General features: G+C 42.1%; 1 protein-coding gene across 2 annotated transcripts in view; it reads right to left on the minus strand.

Annotated features, from left to right (window-relative positions):
* Positions 1 to 25,022, minus strand: part of PDK3 (pyruvate dehydrogenase kinase 3) — a 121,461-nt gene that overhangs the window by 28,892 nt on the left and 67,547 nt on the right. For both annotated transcript variants that reach the window (XR_007772114.1, XM_050936661.1), the window contains exons 4-9: positions 23,407 to 23,591; positions 21,108 to 21,197; positions 5,643 to 5,720; positions 4,981 to 5,057; positions 2,863 to 2,964; positions 2,501 to 2,611 (exon numbers count right to left, since the gene is read on the minus strand). Coding sequence is in view for 1 of the 2 variants with exons in the window: in XM_050936661.1 (XP_050792618.1) it covers positions 2,501 to 2,611; positions 2,863 to 2,964; positions 4,981 to 5,057; positions 5,643 to 5,720; positions 21,108 to 21,197; positions 23,407 to 23,591 (643 nt within the window). In the remaining variant the exon portion in view is untranslated. The remainder of the gene's footprint in view (positions 1 to 2,500; positions 2,612 to 2,862; positions 2,965 to 4,980; positions 5,058 to 5,642; positions 5,721 to 21,107; positions 21,198 to 23,406; positions 23,592 to 25,022) is intronic.

Here is a 25,022-nt window from a genome sequence, read left to right on the forward strand (position 1 = left end):
ACAGGGAGCTGGGGAGGTTGGATGAGTTGGGAGTTCTGGGGGTCCTGTCAGGAGGCAGGGGTATGGAGAGGGGTTGGGGCAGGCAGGGAGCAGGGGGGGGTTGGATGGGTCCAGAGTTCTGGGGGTCCTGTCAGGGGGCGGGGAGCAGTTAGATAGGCATGAGAGTCCAGGGGGTCTGTCTGGGTGCGGGGGTGTGTATAAGGGTTGGGGCAGTCAGGGGACAGGTAGGGGGTAGGGTTCTGGGGAATCAGTCAGGGGACAAGGGGCAGGGAGGCTTAGATAGGGGGTGGGGTCCCAGGAGAGGGTAGTCAGGACAAGGAGCGGTGGGGAGTTGTGGGTTTGGGGGGGGAGGGGTAGTCACCCAGCCCTCTGCCCTGAGCCCTGACCCCCCAACACACACACCCAGTCCTCTGCCCTGAGCCCTGCACCCCCACACACCCCCGCGGGTCCCTGCCCTGAGCCCTGTACCACCCAGCCTTCTGTTGACTCCTTCACCCCCCCCCATGACCCCAGCCCTGACTCTGGCACCCCCACACATACCCAGCCCCCCTACCCTGACACCTGCACCCTCTCACATGCCCCCAGCCCTCTGCCCTGACTCTTGCTCCCTCCACATCCCCAGCCCCCCCACATCCCATGCACCTCGCACATCCCCACCCCCACCCCGAGCACCAAATGGAAGTCACATTCCCACCTGCACCCCTCACACCAAATGGGACCTGCCCAGGTAAGTGACCCCACACCCAAACCTCCTGCCCCAACCCTGAGCCCCCTCCTTCATTCTAGCTCCTGGCCAGACCCTTCACCCCTAGCCCTGTGCTCAGTGCACTCTCACCCTCAGCTCAGTGCAGAGAGAAGAAGAACATGGGCCAGAACCAGGGAGAAGGTAGGTACCCACTGTATGTGGGCAGGGCCAGGACCCCAGACCGGCAGCAGGCTGATCAGGTCCGGCAGCCAGGATCCCGGCTGGCAGGAGCCGGAGGATGGAGGCCCTGAGTGGCAGTGGGCTGAGCCGCTTAGTCCATAGCCAGTCTGGGGTCCCTGCTGCCAGCCCCGCACAGCCTGCTGCTGGTCTGGAGTTCTGGCTGCCAAACCCTTCCCAGCTGGGGTCCTGGTCGCAGGCCCCACTCAGCCCACCGCTGGCCTAGGTGAACAGAACCCCAGACCAGCAGCAGGCTGAGCGGGTCGGTGGCATAAGATCAACATTTTAATTTAATTTTAAATGAAGCTTCTTAAACATTTTGAAAACCTTGTTTATTTTACAATACAACACTAGTTTGTTATATTATATATAGACTTGTAGAGAGAGACTTTCTAAAAACGTTAAAGTGTATTACTGGCACGCGAAACCTTAAATTAGAGTGAATAAATGAAGACTCGGCACACTACTTCTGAAAGGTTGCCGACCCCTGAGTTAGACCAGTTTTTCAATGATCCAGTAAATATAAAAATGTATAAATCCTGTAACATGGAATCATATAACAGACGGGCCAAATCTGAAAAGTATTCCACACCCAGCAGCTCCCATTGTTCTTAATGGGAGCTACCAGGTGCTGAACATTTTTGTAAATCTGGCACAGAAGATACTACTGAAGAGGAATAGAACGACAGATGTCACTATTAAAGAGCAAAGACTAAAATGAGTTAGCTGGTGACACCACATATTACAAACAAATTTTGATTTCATTTTATTTTTAGAGGACAAAGACTTAAACCTGTATAAAAGTCATTTAAAAAAAATCTGATACAAACTCACTTCCTACTTACTCTGTAAGTGCTATAATACCGAAAAAAGTAGCTCAGCTAATTGGCTACTATTTGGTGTACATGCAAAACACTATAGCAAGGGTAGGCAACCTATGGCACGCGTGCCAAAGTCGGCATACAAGTTGATTTTCTGTGGCACTTACACTCCCCGGCTCCTGGCCACCGTTCTGGGGGGCTCTTCATTTTAATTTAAATTTAAATGAAGCTTCTTAAACATTTTAAAAACCTTATTTACTTTACATACAAAAATAGTTTAGTTATATATTATAGACATAGAAAGAGACCTTCTAAAAACTCTAAAATGTATTACTGGCACGCGAAACCTTAAATTAGAGTGAATAAATGAAGACTCGGCACACCACTTCTGAAAGGTTGCCAACTCCTGCACTATAGGCTAGTTAATTTAGATACTAAACATCTTTCACACCAATCTGTTTTAAAACGCTGCGCTGTAGATAGTTATGTCCAATAATATGGTGTTCAGGACACCCAAAGGACGGTAATTTCCTACTCCAAAGTTAATTTGCTAAAAATGAATAATAGTGAAGAATTAGCAGTGTTTTCTCCTGGTAAGTTTTGCCAACACAGATTTCCTGATGATATCCAATTTCTGTGATTGAAAAACTTCAAGAAGTTTTAATGTAGGAAAACAGATTACTCTAGGAGAGAGACTAGAGTGTAACTGCACTTACATTCTGAAACAAGTATTTTACCTTGACTCACAGATGCTTACCAAAGGTGCAGCTCTTGTAGGCTCCAAACTAGGCCTAGGTGCTGTTGAGTACATGTAGTTAAACAGTCGATCTATTTTTCTCAGAGGGACACCACCTCCTTGATCACTTATCTAAGAAAAACAGTCAAGGTTTTACTTGAACACTCAATATCTGCTCGGGAACAGAAAGTTCAAGCATCAAACACAGACAAAGCATTAAATTACTTGTATAAACATTAATGCAAATGGAATGAGTGCCAGAACCTATACAGAGAACATAAATTTAAATTTATCTTTAATTTTACAAGGATTATCAAAAACATTACTAATGCGGGCATTTCTTTGAAAGTCAGTTCAGCACTTTAAAAATATTATTAGTTTACCTTTATGGATAGATCTTCTTTCCCCAAAGTGACTAATGTTTTAATTGATGGATAGCCTTCTTTCCTACCTTCATGTAATTCCACTGTAGCTCTCATTGAGTTCTAAAGTTAAAACCATATGTTTTAGATTCTGATATGTTCTCCACCTCAACTTTACCATAAATACTTTTAGTAAAAATGTACAAATTGGATACATTTTCATTGTGTTATTCTGAAAAACTTGTGAATAAAACAGCCCTACATGTATACATGGATACAGAAGAAGGTATACATGAGTGAACTCAAGATGTAATTGACAGCAAGTCAACTATCAATTTATTACATTTTTATATTGTAATAGTTTAATGTAAGTAACTTTATATTTCTATTGGATACAATACCAGAAAGCACAAAACAATACAGTAGAACTTTGGAGTTATGAACACCAGAGTTACGAACTGACCAGTCAACCACAAATCTCATTTGGAACTGGAAGTACACAATCAGGCAGCAGCAGAGACAAAACAAAAACAAAAAAAGTGAAGCAAATACAGTACAGTACTGTGTTAAATGTAAATTACTAAAAAGAAGGGAAAAGGGAAAGCAGCATTTTTCTTTTGCACAGTAAAATTTCAAAGCTGTATTAACTCAATGTTCAGTTGTAAACTTTTGAAAGAACAACCATAAAGTTTTGTTAAGAGTTAACATGTCAGAGTTACAAACAATCTCCATTTCCGAGATGTTCGTAACTTTAAGGTTCTACTGTAAAGAAATGTATTTCTACATTAAATTATTCATACATACCAACACTGCCCACCTCCACAGTACAGACATTAACACTTGTATTAGTCATATAAATGAAATAAATCACTATACTTTGAAAATAAGTGCAACAGAAGTATAATAAAGCCTTGATGTGCCTGACCCACATCAAAACTGTTATGTTGCAGTCATTTAATCAATGCAATCTGCACTCACAGTACATCACAAATGTAACACCACTTAAAGCTAATACTGTGTGTTTGATTCTTATATTAGTGCACAAATGATATTTTATAGTTTTACAAACACATCTACAGCATCGCTCCACAAATTCGCATCAATTCTGTTCTAGAGAAAGTCACATATCATATAGCTCATGACAGGATAGGGGAAAGATAGCAGTCAAGTAGATGCACATTAATGGAGAACACAAAAAGAAAAATATATTCTTTGGAAAAACTCCACATTGCTTTCTACTGAATTTGTTTTCTTTACATTTATAAAATGTGCGCAATTATGCCTTTCAGGAAACTTGCACATTATTTCACAAAACATACATTTTTTGCAATTTAATGTCTCTCCTATTCTCTCTGCTTTACAGTTTAACTTGTCAGTTATTCTGAACATAAGTAAACAACTTTTTAAAAGTTAAACCACTCAAAAAGAAAACTGACATTCCTCAAGAGGAACATTAGCACCTACCCAAATATCCCAGCCTTTAAACCAGGGGTGAGCAACCTCTGGCACGCGGCTCGCCAGGGTAAGTACCCTAGGGGGCCAGGCCAGTCTGTTTACCTGTAGTGTCGGCAGGTTCGGGGAACCGCGGTTCCCACTGGCCACAGTTTGCCATTCCAGGCCAATGGGAGGGCAGGAAGCAGCGCGGATTAGGGATGTGCTGGCCGTGGTTTCCCGCCACCCCCATTGGCCTGGGATGGCGAATCGTGGCCAGTGGGAGCTGTGGTCGGCCGACGCAGTAGGTGAACAAACTGGCCCGGCCCACCAGGGTGCTTACCCTGGTGAGCTGCGTGCCAGAGGTTGCTGACTCTTGCTTTAAACCATCCAATAAAGCACAAATCCTGAGCAAAATAATAAGGTCTTGTACTATACTATGAAGGTTAGTGTTAGAAATTTTACCACAAGCTGTTTTGAGTTAACCAAATGCAGAAAAGGGTACAACCATCACTGGAGAGTAAATGAGCGTTTGAAGTGTGTGCACTAGGGAAGGGCTCAAGAGCTAATTTTCATCACATCACTCCAAACTTTCAAAAATAAAAAATATGAGAACGCGAGGAAGAATTTTTTTTCCAACATAATGGCTGAGAAGAGCCTTAACCACAACATGCAATTACAATCAGAGCATTAATAAATCTTACCTACCTTGAACAACTCAAACAGCATATGAAACAGATGTGAGGGTACATAGACTACTTGAATAGGTTTGTCTGGAGCTTTAGCTAGAAATAAATAAAACTTCAGTTAGCTAAAAAGTTTTTTCAACATATTCCCTTTGTGGTATCACAATTCAGTCCATCTACCGTAGTAAGCTGAATTTGTAACAAATGAAGACAACTGTATAACTATGTTCTCTCTCACTTTCCAAACATGTAATAGTAGAACTTGAAAACATACTTCACGATTAAACACAGAATGCAGTCACATCAGATGGTAAGTAGAATCAGGCCTGGTAATTATCTACACAAGGTAACTTGGAAGAAAGCAAATGCAGCTGCCGGAAGTGATATTTGAATCACCAGGCAGCACTTTCCCCTCAGCATCAAGAATTCAACAAATGCTCCTCTATGGTAGGGTGCTCCTGCCACTGGAGTCACTTTATTTAACTAATTAACTTTGCTGCCCTAGAAGGGAGAGTAATTAGGAGGGCAAGGAAAGTCATCTCTGTATATGATCTTTGTAACTCAGTTTAAAATCTTATCTATTGACTAAACAACAGTTAGCAATTATACTTGTTCTATTAAACTTATATACCCCGCTCCCCAGTATTTCCTAGAGCACTTAAAATAAAATGAACTTTCTATTACCATTGAATTCTTCAACTTCCAACTCTGGTGCAACCAGATAGTACTGCTCACACAACATCTTAGCTGTTTCATAAGCATCTGTGAAAGAATAAAAAAGCATACTTTATCTCCAATTCTGCATTTATGCAAAAAGGCTAGCACTGTTCATTCAACACCTCAGAATACTAAGGCTGCAAGCAGATATCTGACTTTTTAGGTACTGATTTACAAGTCTGAAATCAGTGTGTATTTTCATGTTATTTTACCGTAAATCTATGTTCCCATCCCTCAAGAAAGGGCACATTATCTTAAAAAAGGATTTACTATTGGTAGTACCGAGTTATATGGGTTGTGCAAGCAGAGGCAAACAAACAGTCATCTTGCCTTGGAAATGTATAGTAGTATGAGAGCATACTTAACAGCACACAACTGGGCAAAAGGCATCCTTAGGACAAGAGCCAAGCGGTGGGTTACAAGATCTGGCAACTTTGGGATGGTTTAAGCCAGGGTTTCTCTAACAGGGGTCGCCGCTTGTTAGGGAAAGCCCCTGGCGGGGCCGAGCCGGTGTGTTTACCTGCCCCATCCGCAGGTCTGGCCGATCGCGACTCCCACTGGCTAGACCCGCGGACAGGGCAGGTAAACACACTGGCCCAGCCCTGCCAGGGGCTTTCCCTACACAAGCGGCGACCCCTGTTTGAGAAACCCTGGTTTAAGCAGAGTAGGTGAAAGTAGTTGAGTATAGGCCAGCTGCCGTTCACTAAGGGTATGTCTACACTATGGGATTATTCCGATTGTACAGAAAACGATTTTTGGAAACAGATTGCATAAAGTCGAGTGCACGCGGCCAAACTAAGCGTCCATGTACTGAGGCTAGCGTCGACTTCGAGAGCGTTGCACTGTTGGTAGCTATCCCGTAGCTATCCCATAGTTCCCACAGTATCCCCTGCCCATGGGAATTCTGGGTTGAGATCCCAATGCCTGATGGGGCCAAAAATTTGTCATGGGTGGTTATGGGTAAATGTCGTCAATCAATCCTCCCTCTGTGAAAGCAACAGCATACAATCATTTCGCGCCCTTTTCCCTGGATTGCCCGGACAGATGCCATAGCACTGCAACCACGGAGCCCGTTCAGCCTTTTTTCACTGTCACTGTATGTCTACTGGATGCTGCTGACAGATGCGGTACTGCAGTGCTATACAGCAGAATCCCCTTGCCGTTGCAAGTTAGCAAAGACGGTTACCAGCCGTACTGTACCGTCTGCTGCTTTGCAAGTTGACGAAGATAGTTACCGGTCATACTCTACCGTCTGCTGCTGTCATAGGTGCTCCTGGCCAGCCTCGATGAGGTTGGTCGGGAGCGCCTGGACAAAAATGGGAATGACTTCCCAGGTCATTCTCTTCTTTAAGTTTTGTCTAATGGAGAGTCGGTCCAGCCTAGAATATCAGGCAAGCTACCAAAGAACCAGAGAGGCAAATGACTGCGCCGGGTCAGAGTTCCAGACAGCCCGCAGAAATGATGAGCTGCATGCCATTCTAGGGGGTGCCCCTGCAACAACGCCACCCGTTGCAACCCTCCTGCCCAACCCCTCCTGGGCTACCGTGGCCATTTGAGTAGGGGGATATGTAATAAAGAATGCATGAATAATAAACAACACTGACTAATGCCCCTGCAAGCAGAGATCAAAGGGGGGGAAGGGAGGGCAGCTGGCTTACAGCAAAGTAGAGTGAACCATCATTCTACACTTGCTCAGCCTATAGCTGAAAATGGGAATCTGTGATAAGCACTAGGATAGAAGCACAGGCAGGAATGAATCTCCATTTATGTTTGGGCCTTTGGTTGACACTGGTAAAATACAAAATGTCCCAGGATATGTATGTTGGGGGACACTTCTAAACAGCAGCTTAACTTTTTTACTTGCAGCAAAACGTAGAGGTCTAAGTAGCTGATTGTGAGCCTTGGTAACAAGGAGTAGGCACGACCATGCAGTGCTGCTGACTGGGAGAGCAGCTTGAGGCAGAAGCCTTCAGCTGGCATGATATTCCAGGCAGGAATGAATCTCCATTAGACAAAACTTAAAGAAGAGAGTGAGCTGGAGTCACTCCCATTTCTGTCCAGGCAGCCCCGGCTGACCTCACCGAGGCTGGCCAGGAGCACCTATGGGACAATAACGACGGATACCAGTCCTACTATACCATCTGCAAGGCAAGGCAAGGGGATGCTGGTGGGAAGTGCTGCAGCACCGTGTCTGCCAGCAGCATCCAGTAGACATACGGTGACACTGAAAAAAGGAGAGAAACGATTTTTTTCCCTTTGCTTTCAGGGGTAGGGGTTGATGACATATACCCTGAACCACCCATGACAATGTTTTTGACCCTTCAGGCTTTAGGAGCTCAGCCCAGAATTCAAATGGTTTTCGGAGACTGCGGGAACTGTGGGATAGCTACAGTCGTCAGTCGCCCATCCCTCCGTGAGTGTCCATTTGATTCTCTGGCTTTCTGGTACACTTGTCTCAGCTCCTTAAGTTTCACGCAGCACTGTGTTGAGTCCCTGTTGTGGCCTCTGTCCATCATGGCCTTGGAGATTTTTTTCAAATGTTTTGGCATTTTGTCTATTGGAACAGAGTTCTGATAGAACATATTCATCTCTCCTTACAGAGATCAGATTCAGTATCTCCCATACGGTCCATGATGGAGCTCTTTTTTGATTGTGGGACTGCATGGTCACCTGTGCTGATCAGATCTCCACGCTGGGCAAAACAGGAAATAAAATTCAAAAGTTCGCAGGGCTTTTCCTGTCTACCTGGCCAGTGCATCTGAGTTCAGATTGCTGTCCAGAGCGGTCACAAAGGTGCACTGTGGGATAGCTTTCGGAGGTCAATACCATCGAATTGCAGCCACACTAACCGTAATTCAAAATGGCAATATCGATTTCAGCACTAATCCCCTCGTTGGGGAGTACAGAAATCAATTTTAAGAGCCCTTTATATTGAAGTAAAGGGCTTCGTTGTATGGACGGGTGCAGGGTTAATTCAATTTAACGCTGCTAAATTCGAAATAAACTCGTAGTGTAGACCAGGCCTAGAAGCCTGCCCTCAATTGTTTTTTATTTAGAGAAGATACAGTCTGACAGTTTCTCCTACTGTAGCCACATGCCACACTGCTTCAAATCCTCTGGAAGGATAGAATGTTACACAATATACGTTTGGGGAGCTCAAAGAAGGCACAATCAAGATTGCAGGGTGGGACTGGTGCGTACCATAACCCTGTATTTAAGAGATTTAAGCACAGGGGCAATTTGACACTCTGGAAGTGTACAAGGCACTATAGGCCAACCTTAAATCTGAATTTACTAAGTTTTTAGCCAGTGAACTTCCCTTGTTTTTTGAATAAGTGGAGAGAGTGTGGGGGTCATGGTTGCAGGGCACCTGCGGTGGGGGAGTACAAAGGCTTCCTGGGAACATCTCACTGCCACTCAACTACCAGTTCTGATCTCCTCCTGGCCCCTTCATACCCTCGGTAGGATCTGAGGGACTTGAAGAAAAAGGGGGTCAGTGAGGAGCATACATATCACCTGCAGTCAGCAAAAGGGAATGGAATGAAGCCCCAAACTTTGTACTACGATTTGGGGGGCTAGGTTAGAATGAGGGGTCTATGCACAAAACTCTTCAACGCAGGAGTATTGCAAAAGTGTGAAGATGCTCATTAATCTCAGTGGGATGTTCTCAGATGAAGGAGACCAGATGAAGATGAATATGGTCTGATATAATAGCTCTGAGAGGGATTAACTGATTATTTCATCTCAATGAGTGTTCTCCTCCCCTGTCTACCCCAGCTTCTGTTGTGGAATACCAATTATCAAGGCAATAACACTATGCAAGTGAGTTTTAAAGGAATTTGAATAATAAAGTGAACTCCTTATTGGGGGAGTTGAGGCAGCGCTTATCTGAGGAACCCTTTCTCCAAATGACTCCAAATTCACAGCCAGTAGTATATACCCTTGGCCTTAATATGGCACAGTAATATAATGATAGTCCAGTAGTACCACCGTAGGTATGGCTGCACCAGGATTTCCTTTTTAACAAGGGTAAAAAAAAATCCTACAAACATTCTCTTTTGCATTAGAATATCATTTAAAAATATTTATTGTAGTTTGTGCATTGTTTGATTTTTCCATAGTAGTTTTATATCATTTGCGGTTCATTCTGACTATTTTAAGAAGGGCCAAGCAACTGAATTTGTTTTAATGGCTTACATTTTCTTCAAATCCTTTTGTCACAGGGAAAAAAAAGGTTATTTACCTTACTTACAGTAACTGTGGTTCTTTGAGATGTGATCCAATGTAATCCTCTCAGTGTACATGGGAATCTTTTGGCCAGCAGCCTCCGTTGGCCCATGCCTACACCCTGTGTGTCTTTGCCCTCATTCCCAAGGGCATAAAAGACAGAGCAGGGTCAACTGCCTTTCACTTCCTTTGCCAAAACAGAATTCAGGTGTTAAAGGATTCCATACCAGCAGGGAAGGAGGGCAGGTCACACAATACATATGGACAACACAACTCAGAAAGAACCACAGTTATGTAAGATAGCTTTTTTTTCTTCTTCGAGTGCTTGTCTACACACACACACTTTCCACTCCTGGTGACTTTTGAGCAGTAACCTGACGCTAAGAAGTGAATGCTCAGAGTATATCTAAATAGTGATTGTAATACAGCTCTGCCAAAATGGGCAGCTGCTCTATATGTCTTTACAGGGGAATAGTATTTAGGAAATGCATGCATAGAACTCCAAGTGGCTGCTCCACGAATTTCAGAAATGAGGACACTTCCAAATGAAGCAACGTGAGCCCTTGTGGAGTGAGCTTTAACTTGACCAGTAGACTCTAATCTAGCTAACTGGTAACATTTTTTAAAATCTGATATCGATTTAGATAATTTCTGGATTATACAGCCTGTCCTGTAATCCCTTCTGACAAGGCAATAAACAATCTAGATGAGATCCTGAAGGCTTTAGTTCTATCTAGATAGAAAGAGAGTGCTTTTAACACATTCACTTTACTGTCACTAGAGTGAAAGAAAAACATGTAAGCGAACTGTTTTGGAGGTCTCAGAGAAACTTTGTCCTTGTGAAAAGCAGTTTACAGTGCGCTTGCCATGAATGCTTATAATTCTCCTGTGAGCTGATGTAATCACTACTAGGAATTCAAAAGCCAACCCTTCTCTATCCAGTCTCACCCCCAAAATCACATTAAGCTCCCAGGAGGAAGGAGATGCACCTACATTGGAGAGAACACATGAATTAAGCCCTCGAGAACCCTAGTCACTTTAAGGTGTGATGATCTAGCACAATCCTGTATTGGCGGATGCTGAGTTTCATGTTTGCTAGGTGAACTCTTGCAGAGCTAACAGAGTCCTAATCTCTTTAATGAGAGGAGATAATCCAAAATTCTAGGAACATCAGACTCTGAGGGAGAGGTGATGCTGCTCTGCTCAAATAGTGATTTTTTTTCCCCTACCTGGCCATGTAAACAAATCTATTGTAAATCAAAATGGATCAAGATTTCTCCATGTTGGTTAACCAGCCAGCATCCAGGCTGAGAAGTGCAGTGAAGTTGGTGTGGAAAAAGGATGAAGTTACTCATCTTGTGCACTAACAATGGTTCTTTGAGATGTGTGTCCCTAAGCGTGCTTCACTGTAGGTGTGCTTGCATGACTGAGTTGCTGATTGGAGAATTTCAGTAGCAGTGTCCACTAGGCTTGCACACCTGCTGTGTCCCCTCATGCCCTACCACATGCTAGTCCGCACATGTGGGCTAACCCCCCTTAGTTCCTTCTCAACCCCCCCTGCTAGAAACAGAGCTATTCACAGTCCATGAGGACCATTACTTTCAATTTGCATCTCTATAGTTAGTCTCCTGGTTCTTAGTTGTAGTTCTAATTTTTCCCTTTTTCTTAACTTTTCTCTCTAAAAATAAAAAATAAAAAAAAAGACTTTTTCCCCACTCCTTTTCTCCTTCCCTTCCCCTACTGGGATGTGCCCAGGTCACCGTGCTTCAAGAAGTGCTTCTCTTGCAAAGAAACGATCCCTGTCACAGACAAGCACTCCCAGTGCATTCACTGCTTTAGGAAAGGACACATTCAACAAAAGTGTGGTCTCTGCCAGCAACTGGGGCCCTGGTCTAATAAGGACAGATTGCTCAGACAAATGATTATCTTCATGAAGCCGGCTCTCCAGACCCATGCCATGAGTTACCTGGCAGATGTCAGACTTCCCCTCAGGCCTCAACATCTAAATGCTGTGGGTTGAAGAAACAAGCCACTGACTCCTCTCACAAAATAGTTGAAAGAGAGAGTGGGAAGTCCTTACGGTGAACCCTGAGATAGCCGTAAATGCTCTCTAGCACACTTGGTGCCGATGGTACCAAGACCTTCTCAGACCAGTACCCATGGCTCATGGAAGTCCTCAGTGGCACCACTGACAAGCCCATGGTCCCGATGGACACAGGCACTGAGTAAATGGCACCAAGGGACAAGGACATGAGTAAGTACTCCTCTAAAAAGACATTGCTGGTACGTGATCCTACACTGTCATCAACACCTCATTAGGCACCGAAGCAACCAGTATGGACAAGATCTCCATCCCTCCTGGTACCGCCAATGGCACCAAGTCAGTGAGCAATACTAGAATTCTAACACTCTAGGGACCTCTGTGTATCAGATGTACTGGAGCCTCCTTGGTGCCAAGAGCTTCACAAGTTTTTGCCAGGCACAGAGGTCTTCCAGACTGCCCCCTCATGTTCCTCCACTCTCTAGTGAGGGCTCGAATTGCAAACCTGAGGAGGTGTCATCACAGTACTCATTCTAGGCTCTTTACAGTGTCCGATATTAACAGTAGTAATACTGGGAATCTTGGGCTGTATATCGCCACTATGCCTCTTCAGCTTCTAGTCCAACCCTCAAGGCACACCTCTTCAGCCGGGGCTTCCAGAGCCTTGGAACCTCTGGAAGAAATAATGGAGGAACACGAGAGCACTGCAGAGGAAGAAGTGACCCCAAGGATATATCCTCCTCCCCAGATAAGGCTGTCTGTTTCCCCTGCCATCTGTGGCGGATGACTTTTGCCTCTTCCAGGACATGGCGAAGAGAGTGACAGACACACTCCAAATATCACTAGAGGAAGTCAAGCACACCCACCATCATCTCCTTGACATACTCCACTCAGCCTCTTTTTCAAAGATCGCCCTACTATTAATGAGGCCCTGGCCCTGGCAAGAATCATTTGGCAGACCTCAGCATTGTTGGTATCTACTTGCAAGTGGGCAGACAATAAATATTATGGCCCAGAGCAGCAGACTGAGTTGTTCTTCTTCCACCCTCCACCCAATTCCATTGTGGTTAATTCCCACAGCCATCGACACCAGATGAGGTCCACTGCCTATGATAGATAGGGACTGGAAACATTTGGAAGCATACTCTTTGCTTCTTTTTCTTTTGGCATGAACTTGAAGCTTTTCTGGTTCATACACTCCTGGGCAGTAGTGACCACAAGTGATTCATGTGTGAAGTGAATATAAAAATATTCAGATCTCAAAGAGGGAACTTATTACCTCCTATCAGCTTTCTTTGACATTGGCAGTATGGTGGGTAATGTCTGTCACAAAATGTGTGCATGTTCTAATAGACCGTCATTAATGCATTGCCAGTCTTTCCTAATGAAGTATGCAGGATGTCTAGACGTGTGCGATTTTTCATGTACAACCTGTACCCACATCTCTAATGTTTCAGTCATTCTTCTGAGGAGATCCTGAAAAGTTTTGTAGTTATCTGGATGTGATGGTGTCGATGAAACTACAGCCTCATCAGTTGATGAACAAATGGCAGCGAGAGTGACATCAACAGCATGATCTTACTCCTCAGAGGCCTTTAGTTGTCATGGTTGAACTGGAGATGCTAAGGCCACTGCTAGGGTTGAACTCCCATAGACTCTACAGGGAAGGGCAATTTGTCTCTGGAGTGGATACAGGAAGGCTTTCTAACATTTGGAGAGACCCTAGAAGCCCAGTCAAGACAGGAGTGAGGTTCATAGGCAAACTGCGTATGAAGCTGAAAAGGGGATTGGGGAGTACCAGATAAACACAGGGATTATAGGGAGGGATGTTCTATGTTGATACACAGGTACACTGATCTCTGACGGAGGTATAGTAGAATCAGGAGTCATTAGGAGAAGCCTCCATACTCTGGTCTGAGGCTGATAAAGAAAAGGAATACTCCTCTAATGCTGGAACAGGAATCACTATAATTGCTTTGGGGACAACCCTTCTAGGGATGGTCTAGACAGCATTTGGTCCTGCCATGAGGGCAGGGGACTGGACTCTATGACCTCTTGAGGTCCCTTCCAGTCCTAGAGTCTATGAGTCTATGAGACACCATATGTGCACTCTGTGCCAAGCTTCTAGTGTAGCTTGGTACCGATGTGGGATGACGACTTGGGAAACAGAAAATGCTGTAGCATGCATCAAAAAGACAGGACCCCAGGAACTGGTAGCAGATCCAGTGCTTACTAAGGAACTCTTGAAAGAAGATTGCTCAGATTTGGATGGATCTTGTTTACCCAGATCAGAGGCTGGTCTCAGATTTATCCAAGAGAAAAAAGGTTTCAGTGAGCTTCTCTTGTTTTCTGAATTTGTTATGAAAATGAACAACCAATAGAACATTTGCTCATGATGTGCCGCTCAGTGAATATAAAAATAAACATTTTAAGTGGCCATAATTAAGTGGTATAGCTGTCTTGCTTACAATACTTAGCAATACACCTCTACCTCGATAGAACGTGTCACAATATAGCATGAATTCGGATATAACGCAATAAAGCAGCGGGGAGCCCTGGGCCCTTTAAAGCACCATCCGAGCCCTGCTGCTGTTACCTGAAAAGAAACCTAACAACATACACTTAACTAACAGAACTATACTACAACTATTCTAAAAGTAACTGTAGTAAGAGGAGGCCCTGAGATATAAACCTTGATATCAGAGGCCCAGTATGCGGCCTAAGGCCTGAACTAAAGTAATGGTCAAGACTTTGCTAACATAAAGCAAAGTTAAGCTGTGAGCCAGAGACAGGCCCTGCTCACAGAAGCTGGCAAGGAAAGGGCTGATGCTGCAAAAAGAGACATATCTAAAAGGTACTGGACACCAGATATCAGAACATTTGCATACTTGTACACTCCACACAGTTAACAAGGAACAAGCTGACCCATCCCAATGACAGGGCCAAAAGGCTAATATGATGGATAGAGTTGTTTTGTTCGAACCACCATGTACAAGATGAGAGGCGGCACCTTACTATGTAAAGGGGTCATACCTTGCTACGTAGAGCGTTGCACCTCAATACGTCAGGAGTGATGTGTAACTTGTCTGTACCTCTGTATAAGAATACATCTCTGAGTGGATGTCTTTGCCCAGCCTAAGAGGCAGTGGAAAGTCCCGCCACTGACTGAGCTGAGTCCATTGCCAGAGGGCACATATTCGTAGTATGTCCTGTTGAGTAAAGTCTAGAGGGGACTATTACTGTGCTTCGTTTGACAATAAACCTGGGCGATGTTCCCTCGTACCTTACTAGAGTCTGTGGTCACTGGGGGTTCTCTCGGGGTCTGCTGTGTCAGCTATCTGCGCAGAGCTGGGACAGCACACAGAGGGAACACACGCACGCAGACAATTGATATCAACATTGAACAGAGCAGAGCACCACACCGGTAGCTACTGACGACAGTAACTATCTACACAAATTTAAAAATTAATTATGCAAATATGCAAAAATAAAACATATTGCTTGCAAGTCTGTCTCTTACCCATGGGCAATAAGAAGGAACTCAAAGACAGTTGGTCCCACTCTGCCATTTTATGCTCTCAGGAGGGAGGCTTGAGGGCACTTACAATACAGGCCTGGGCCAACAGATACTGCTGGCCAAAAGATTCCAATCTCAAGAGCACTAGGAACATGGGCACCAAAAGTGGAACATATCGAAAAGCACTTGAAGAACTCATTTAGAAGGGTGAAACTGATAGGTGCGGATCCATGGTGCATGTAGCTTATATTAATTATTGTAGAAACTTGAAATGCGTTTTCCGTGTTTATTTTTCATGATTCATATAAGTTACTACACCTCTACCCTGATATAATGCGGTCCTTGGGAGCCAAAAAAATCTCACTGCCTTTAGGTGAGACTGTGTTATATCGGGTACGCCGTGCCGGACTGGACCAGCTTCCCCGGTGGTGATTTAAAGGGCGTGGTGCTCCAGCTGCTGCGGGGAACCCCAGGTCTTTTAAATCACCACCAGAGCTCCAGCAGTGGGGCTTGGGCGGGGATTTAAAGAGCCCGGGGCTCCCGCAGCAGCCAGAGCCCCAGGCCCTTTAAATCACCGCTGGAGCTCTGACAGCGGGGCTCGGGTGGTGATTGAAAGGGCCCAGGGCTCCACACAAATTCGGATATAACACGGTAAAGCAGCAGGGCTCGGATGGTGCTTTAAAGGGCCCAGGGCTCCCCGCTGCTTTATTGCGTTATATCCGAATTCATGCTATATTGTGACACGTTCTATCGAGGTAGAGGTGTATTACGTCTAATGGCAGTATCTTAGTGCTGCGTAACAATGTCAACCTTACACCAGTCATTAGAACAGGGCTCTCTATCCTGGGTGCATATCTTGATCCTCAGCAATCCCTTTGATCACACAGACACTGCTGAAAGTCACTGCTACTTGCCTTTTTTTTTTTTTTAAATCACAGAGTCCCACTGGTCAGGAATAGGATGAGAAGCACGCATCGCGATTACATTAACTGTATGCTGCTGCTTACTACAGTCTTTCATCTTCCCTCTAACTAATTAATTAAATTTTCCTTGGCAATACTTCTAACGTAAATCTGATTAAGCATGTAGATTTCAGAACATGGCTCTTAAACCAGAAACTGTACCCTCAGGGCCCAACTTCCAGAAGACCATGCAGAGTACAGGCTGAAAGCAACTAATGATTAAAGGTCTAGAAAACATGACCTATGAGAAAAGATGGAAAAAAAACAAACCTAGGTTTGTTTAGTCTGGAGAAGAGAAGACTGGGTGGGGGAGGAAGGAGGAGAGACATGATAACAGTTTTCAAGTACATAAAAGGTTGTTACAAGAAGGAGGGAGAAAAAATATTCTAGTTAACTTCAGAGGATAGGACAAGAAGCAATTAACTTAAATTGCAGAAAGGGAGGTTTAGGTTGGACATTAGGAAAAACTTCCTAACTGTCAGGGCAACTAAGCACTGGAACAAATTGCCTAAACAGTCTGTGGAATCTCCATCACTGAAGATTTTTAAGAACAAGTTAGACAAACACCTGTCAGGAATGGTCCAGTTATTACTTAGTGCTGCCTTGGATGCAGGGGAGTGGACTAGAAGACCTCTTGAGGTCCCTTCCAGTCATATGACTCTTTGCACAAAATATACATTCTTTGAAATCTACTTAAGGCAGAGCTCAAACTTACCGTATGTGGGTACTTCTCAGGTTCACTGACTACAGCATGTCAGTTTTTTGGTTTGGTGGACTATTTGGGGTGTCTCTTACTCAAACTATGAGGTCATTTGAACACTAACCCTGGCCCCAGGCTTCCTCAAGACACAGCAACTTTCAACAAATCAACATGTGGATTTTAGCGCACTTACAAAAATCAGTAAGCTAGTCTCAACTGGAGGTGGGTGACTATTTGGTAAATACGTAGTAAATTTCCCAGGAAAATGCATTTTGAGGGGTACTGAAACTATGAGAATTTGGGTCAAAGTCAGCAAATAGTTTTAGCTGGAAAAAACCCCAAAATGAAAATTTAAAAAATGTCATTTCATATCAACATTTTGTTTCAAAGTATCATTTCAAATTGATATTAAAAATATTTCATTTTACCTTAATAAAAAGATTTTCAGTTTTTTGTTTTATCAAGAAAAAATGAATAAATTCAAGTTTCAGTTTGAAACTATTCCCGTCCCCCTTCTAATTTTTCAGTTCAGCCACTGAATCAAAAGACAATTATTCATCAACTCTAGTCTCATCTTTAACTAGTGGTGCTACGGTCTCACTATAACAAAACAACTCAAGTAACTAAGGATTATATAGCCATGCCAAAGTGATCAATACTTGTTAGATTTAAATGTTGTAATACAGTAGCTTAAATTACAAGACTCATCAATATGGCATCAATAATTACTATGGTTTAGAATAGGAAAAAAAAAAATCAAAGGAACTTCAAGAATCCATTTTGATTATATTTCCTGCTTTGGCAATCTATGCCATATCTCCACCTGCTGACAAAAAGTTGCAACACAATGGACACAAAAGCTATCCTGGAAACACACTGCACAAAACAGCACTTCTTATAAGGCAGCCATTGTTAACTGATAAAAATAAACTGTTTCACCAAGTACAATGTATACTGGAAAACACTAATTTATGAAGAATTTGCAACTGCAATGACTTCATAAAAAAAGAAAGAAAATCTGAATCTATAGGGTTAGAATTCTTTGATATCAAAATAACAAACTCTTATAATTTATTCTCAAGTTTTATAATTTATAGTTATTTATAATTCATACACTACATTTCACATGGTTTCACCAAACATTCAAAAACTGCTTTTAAAAAAGCTCAGTAAAAATGAGGTCACTTTGGGATAGTCACTTACTCCAAAAGCAAAACTGGGATAAGGTTAATATTAATTTTCAAATGCTTATAAAGCAGCAAGACTGTAAGTGAAACATTACAGACACATCAACTGATACACAAATGTATAACAAAGGGTGAAATAAAGTACCACATTGCTTGAATACAGTTTCACTTGCAATCAGTACTATGGAATTAGTATATATATTAGGCAGCTGCTACTTAAATATTAAAAAATGCTTTGTAATTCTGCTTTATTAGAGGCTTGCTGAACAAACTTGTTCTGTAGGGTTTAGCATGTCTTTTTTCTTCCTTTTTAATATACTTGAACTTCTATACTGTTGCTTACATAAATTATGTATTTTATAGCATATATCAAAATAAAAATTTCAAGTACAAGCATGGATAGATTCTGAAGTTTTAAAAAGGTGCTTTGTGTTCAACCAGTTTCTCACGTGGTGTCTCTCCTTCCTTCATAAGAATCATAATACCCTCTCCTAGCACTAAGGATTCCCTCCAACTATTTTCTTCATTTTTCTCCTCTCTTTTAAAGCATTGTGGTCACACCCCCTTAGAGGCGATCAGTTTTGCTCTTTGAGTTAATATGGAGGAAATCAGATCAATGGAGAACAGCATGAAGAGATACCTCCTCTCATGAGTGTAAAATGGTTATGCTTTCACTATGTCCATAGCCCTTGTCAACCCAAGAACTGAAGATCAAGATTTGATGCCCAACACCAGTTCTCATATGGCATCCCAATATTCTTCCACTAGATTACATCCTGGCATAGCTGGCCAATACATCTTCACATGAGAATATATCAACTGAGAATTCAGAAACACAGATAACACTTATAGGTACCCAATATTTGTATGTCGGTACTGTTACAGACAACAAAAAAGACTGAGGGTTATTAATACAGTACTCTGAGTAATAATTCATTTAAAGTATAATACAGAAATATATTTCTTGCACCCCTTAGAAGCAGTGCAAAGGCTTAGGGGGAGTCGGAGTAACAGCGGACTTGAGGAAGAAGGAAGTAATTGCTGGGAAGGAGCCTGGGTGTGAACTCGGAGGGTTGTTGGGTATGGGTGAGAAAAGTATGAAACAGGTTTTTTGCGGAGGGGTTGTAAGGGCGCTTCCCCCATGCAGACCCTGGCTGACCTCTAGTCTCTCCCATTCAGTCAGGCATACCTGCCCCTGCCCCTGTGCCCCATGTGTCCTTGAACTTCCTGTCCACATGTATCCCTCCACTCCCACTCAGACATTTACTCTCCCCATCCGGCTCTGCACCTCCTCCCCCATCCCCAGGTGTCCCTGCACCTCTTCTCCCTGTCATAGAATCACAGAATATCAGGGTTGGAAGGGACCTCAGGAGATCATCTAGTCTAGCTCAAAGCAGGACCGATCCCCAGATTTTTGCCCCAGATCCCTATATGGCCCCCTCAAGGAATGAACTCACAACCCTGGGTTTAGCAGACCAATGCTCAAACCACTGAGCTATCCCTGTCCTCCATCTCCATATGTCTCCGTATCCGCACTCAGCCAACCCCTGTCCCTATGTGACCCTGCATCCCCTCCACCATTCCCATGTGTCTCTATGCCCCCACTTAGACACATCCATCTCCCTATCTGGCCTTGCACCTCCCTCCCCTCTGTGGCCCTATGCCTGCATTCCCATTCAGCCCCTGCCCCAGTCTGTCCTCCCTCACTAGCCCTTATGAGCCCCTGTCCAATCCCCCAGCAGCATCATGCTGTTTGTCTCCTCATAGCTCCTGTCTCCTGACTTCTCCCGACAGGCACCCCGAAGAAGGCAGGTTCTCTCTTCCCCAGATGGCTGGAAGTTGCTGCTTTGTTCTATCTCCACAGTGCCCTCAGGTGGGCAAAAGGCAGAACTGCAGTAACTTTCCAGTGAAGTTACAGTATTTTCTGATGGGACTGATGGGGGAGGCTGCCCTGTTCTAGCATCAAAGTGCCCTCTGATGAGCAAAAGGTGTAACTGCAGCAACTTCCAGCAGAAACTTTTTTCTGCACAAAAAATTTAAAATTATGTCTGGCTCATTAACTATGTGTGCACGCAGTGTGACAGAATTCCCCCAGGAGTAATTATAATGTCATTTTCTTATGATGTTTGTTTTTTTATTGTAGAGCCTTACTTGAATAATTGTACAAGAACAGATGATTATCTATAGCCTTGATTTCCTTTAGAAAGTAGGATATGTATTCTTAAATACTTTTTGGAAAATAATTTAATAACCACATCAAACGTAAGAAAAGGATAAAAAACTTTAATCTGTCCTTGTAGTACAAAATAAAATTATAATTCTATTTTTTTGTTATATTAACATTCCACTAGTTTCAGATTTTTGGATTTTGAGGCTACTAGAAAGTGTGATCCAGTAGATAAAGCACCAGGCTAAGACATAGAGACATGAGTTCTAGTTCCAGTTCTAGTTCTGCCCCTGGCCTGCTGGGTGTCCTTGGTCAACACTGTACTTCACCTCTGTCTCAGTTTCCCAATATGTAAAAAGGAGGTAACTGTACCCACCTTCCTAGTAAAGTACACTGAGATCCACAGGTGAAAAGTGCTGTAAGAGCTAGATATTAATAATATTATTAGAAACTTTGATATTTTTATGGCCTCGCTATAAGCAACTGAATGTGTATCAATCCTTAGGAGGTTTTTTTAAATTTTAATTAAACGGAAATAAATTTTCTGCCTTGGACACCTTAACTAGTTATGTATGTATAACTGTAAATTGGGATTTGAAACATAATACAAATATCAAATTTATCTACTTACCTTTTACTACCTCAGCCACATTACAGGTAGGATCAATACTTCCAATATGCTTGGGATGTGCAGGATTAGTATCTCCACCGAAAAGGAGTGCTAAGAGGAAAAAAAGTTGATAGTTAAGTGAATGGCTATTACATTTAAAACAACATAAAAAAAGTTAAATCAGACAATGTGTTGACAAGATTCGGTGTCACGCTGCAAAAGAGATACTCCTTCATAATGTCAGTCCCTGATCAAGACTATGGCCCTCTCGCTAGAAAAAAAAACACTTTGTTTAGTAATTATAGCTTGCAATATCTGATATGATGTGAGAAATGAATGCATGGGAGTCCATTTATGTCTATCCAGAAGAAAGAGAGAAAAAGTCTCATAGTTCTTAGGATAGACTAGAGCAGGGGTAGGCAACCTATGGCATGCGTGTTCAGTGGCACTCACACTGCCTGGGGTCCTGGCCACCGGTCCGGTGGGCTCTGCATTGTAATTTAATCTTAAATGAAGCTTCTTTAACATTTAAAAAATCTTATTTACTTTACATACAACAATAGTTTAGTTATATATTATAGACTTATAGAAAGAGACCTTCTAAAAACGTTAAAATGTACTACTGGTACGCGAAACCTTAAATTAGCATGACTAAATGAAGACGTGGCTCAGCACTTCTGAAAGGTTGCCAACCCCTGGACTAGAGTCAGTACAGATACAACTGAATTCATATAATTATCTCAGTGCACAGCTATTATAATAATGAGGATGTTACAGTAAGAAGGTGCCAGTGGGTAGGAACTGTAAGTATAAAAGGTTTCTAATACTTAGCACCCATTTGTCAACAATAAATTAAACAGAATTCTGCAGGGGTCAAAGTCAAATTACATGAAGCCTCTGTTTTCAAAACTTGTCCTAGCATCTCTCTTTCAACACTTAAGAGAGCCATTTGCCCTTAACTAATCAAGGCTGGACCACTAGAGTTTGTCTACACAAAGAAAGTCCCTCAGTTTGATTAAAGGTGTAATATTAAACTGGTTTAGTTAAACTGCTCCAACTTTGTACAAACTAATGATATAAGCCAGGTTTAAATTGGTATGAGTGTCCAGACTCAATGTTGTACCAGCGAACTAAACCAGTTAACATCACAGTTAGTTAAAAGAGTGCAACTGGTTTCCTTAGACTAGACCTGCAAACTCTGATAATAATAAATAAAGGTTTCATCCTAACATTTTTTTTCTAAGAGGGGCTTTTTTTATTTATCTAGCTTTGTTGTCTTTGTTTCTATGTCTGGCCAGATTTATTGCTAAGTGGATATACTATACTAATCTTTTAAACCTTGTTATACTAGTGCATTTAACACCTTTCACTGGTCATATTATAAATAAAAGTTACTGGATACATATGTAATTGTTAGTAAAATACCCTGGATTTAACATTTTTCCTACCATATAATCCTACCATATGTAGTGTGCCTATGTTTCTAAGATGTCGCAAACAGAAAAATATTGGACAGGGAATGAAACCCTAGAGCCCATGATACAAATATACACTTCAAGAGATCACAAGATTGACCTTAATTTTGAAATGCAACAAATACTGGTTACTGGGAGCTAAGTAAGTAATTCCTTTCACACTACAAGATGAATATCAACAATGGATACTTAAACAGTACAAACCTGAGAATCTAATTTGAGGGAAAGTGTGAAAATCAGAACTACTATGTTGATTAAAAAAGGGAAGAATAAAAATTTAACTCTCAGGTGAGAAATACAGTTTTTTTAGAAAAGAAAAAAAGAGGTTGGTGAATTAACAACAGGAGACAGCATAACTTGCTGGAAACTATTTAGCTCTTAAAATATGCACAGTAAACAAACAGACACACAAAAAACTGAAAAGGAGAAAGACTTTTTTGTGTCTGATAATGAAACGTGTCAAATCTACAGAGCGGACTGGTAGGCAGAGAAGATGCAGTTATTTTACTAGTACCTAAAAATAGCAGAGACAGTGTGCAAGGTGATGTATAAGGTAACAGGGTGAAAAAAAATGTACAGTCACATTGACAAAATAGAACTGTGGAGCTTCACTGCAAGCCTATCACTTTGGAATACAGGGCTATTATTCTGCTTAGTGGTTCAGATTAATTTCTAGACACCTCAAAAATACTGCACTACTTAAAAAACCAATTGTCACAATATATCATATACCATCTTCACCTCAGAATATTAAAATTAGTCATTGGTGCGAGGAATGCCAAATCAATGCTGTCATTTTAGGTTTATAAGCAACAACCAAGTTGAAAAACAAAGCAATTACTTACTGTGCTGGTTAATAAGCATGCGGAAAGAGATGCGGTTGGTGTAGAACCTATCTAGAAAATACTGGATGTTACTGCTAACAAATGGATCAAAGCCATACTTTTCCTTGTACTCAATCACCCCTTGAGCCATGGTAGGAACCACATCATTGTGTCTGTTTCTTACTTTAATTAAAACTTCTAAAAAGCTGAAAGAAACACAAAATTAGAAAGAGAATGTTAGAGTAACAGGAATCTCTGCACTTCACACCGCATATAAGAATTTCTTATTGTTTATCCCCCAGAGTCTCCAAAAGTTTATCAAAGAAACAAAAGTCCAACTACATTACTACCTACCACACGTCACGCTAAAGGGAAATCTATTAGGGTGCAACTGTATGTTCAAACTAGTGTAAACATTCAAGGCCTCTTGATAACCCTAGTTATGTCTCATAAAAAATTCATTTAAAATTGTGTTTTCGCCAGACCTTTCTTATCTGTCAATCCAGAACAGATGTCACATATTCTGCTTGGTTCGCAAATTCTGCAGGAGACAGTGGATTGGTAGGGAGCTGTCTCAGAAGAGACCAGTTGGCTGTTTATCAGAATTACCAGAAAGGTGTCCCCACAGTTTGTTTTTAGAATAGATACCAGATGGATGGATTTATGAGGATGGTTATGTTTAGGTAACGAGCAGTATCGCCATGTGCACAGACACAATTCTGTTCAGTTTCTTTTTATGCCTCTAGAGGGCAGAAAACACACAACGTTGCTTCCTCCTTTTTCCTGTGGTATCTTCCCCTTTGAGATCAAGGAGTTTTAGGAGCTTACTTTCAGTTATTCTTTTTAATGGTATTGATGCAAGACAACAGTAGGCACATGTTCTAAAATAGATGGAAAATGTTACTTTCTTGTCAAAGCAGACCAGAGCCTGAGATATTTAAAGAATTACTCTTTCCTTTTACATGCAATTCTTTTGAGGTACAAAATATTGAAAAGAACCATTCACGTTTTTAAAAAGGATGACTTGAATATCTTTTTATTAATCTCAAAACATGAAAAGTTAGCAATCTTCACCTCTGACACTTTTCTCATTGACATTAATGACGATCATATACTACACTGACAATGCTTTTTTTCTTCCTTCAGGATCAAATAGAAACAAATGCAACATACTTTTCAAAAGGAAGCAAAGATGGTGATGCTTTTATTAAGTTGTAGCTGTGTCTACAAAACTAAGGAGTCTTTTTATATGCTAACTCAATGGTTTTATAATGAGCACAGAACAGTATTTGACAAACTGAGTGAATAATTCATTAAATTAGAACCTAAGCACCACCTCTGGAAGGAAATAATAATAATAATACATTAGATTGTATGAAGTTATAGAAAATGGAAGACTGATTAGTCACTAGTATTTACTTCTTCTAAGGCCTTGTTTCCACTACAGAGTTTTGTCAACGCAAGTTGTGCGGACGATCAAAAAGAGGAGGTTACTCACCTTGTGCAGTAACTGATGTTCTTCGAGATGAGTGTCCTTGTGGGTGCTCCACTCTAGGTGTCGGTGCGCCCCTGCGCCTTTGATCGGAGATTTCTGCAGCAGTACTTGTACTGGCCATGCACGCTCAGAGCCTGGCCCC

Source organism: Gopherus flavomarginatus, chromosome 1, assembly GCF_025201925.1.
Source record: "Gopherus flavomarginatus isolate rGopFla2 chromosome 1, rGopFla2.mat.asm, whole genome shotgun sequence".
NCBI lineage: Eukaryota > Metazoa > Chordata > Testudines > Testudinidae > Gopherus > Gopherus flavomarginatus.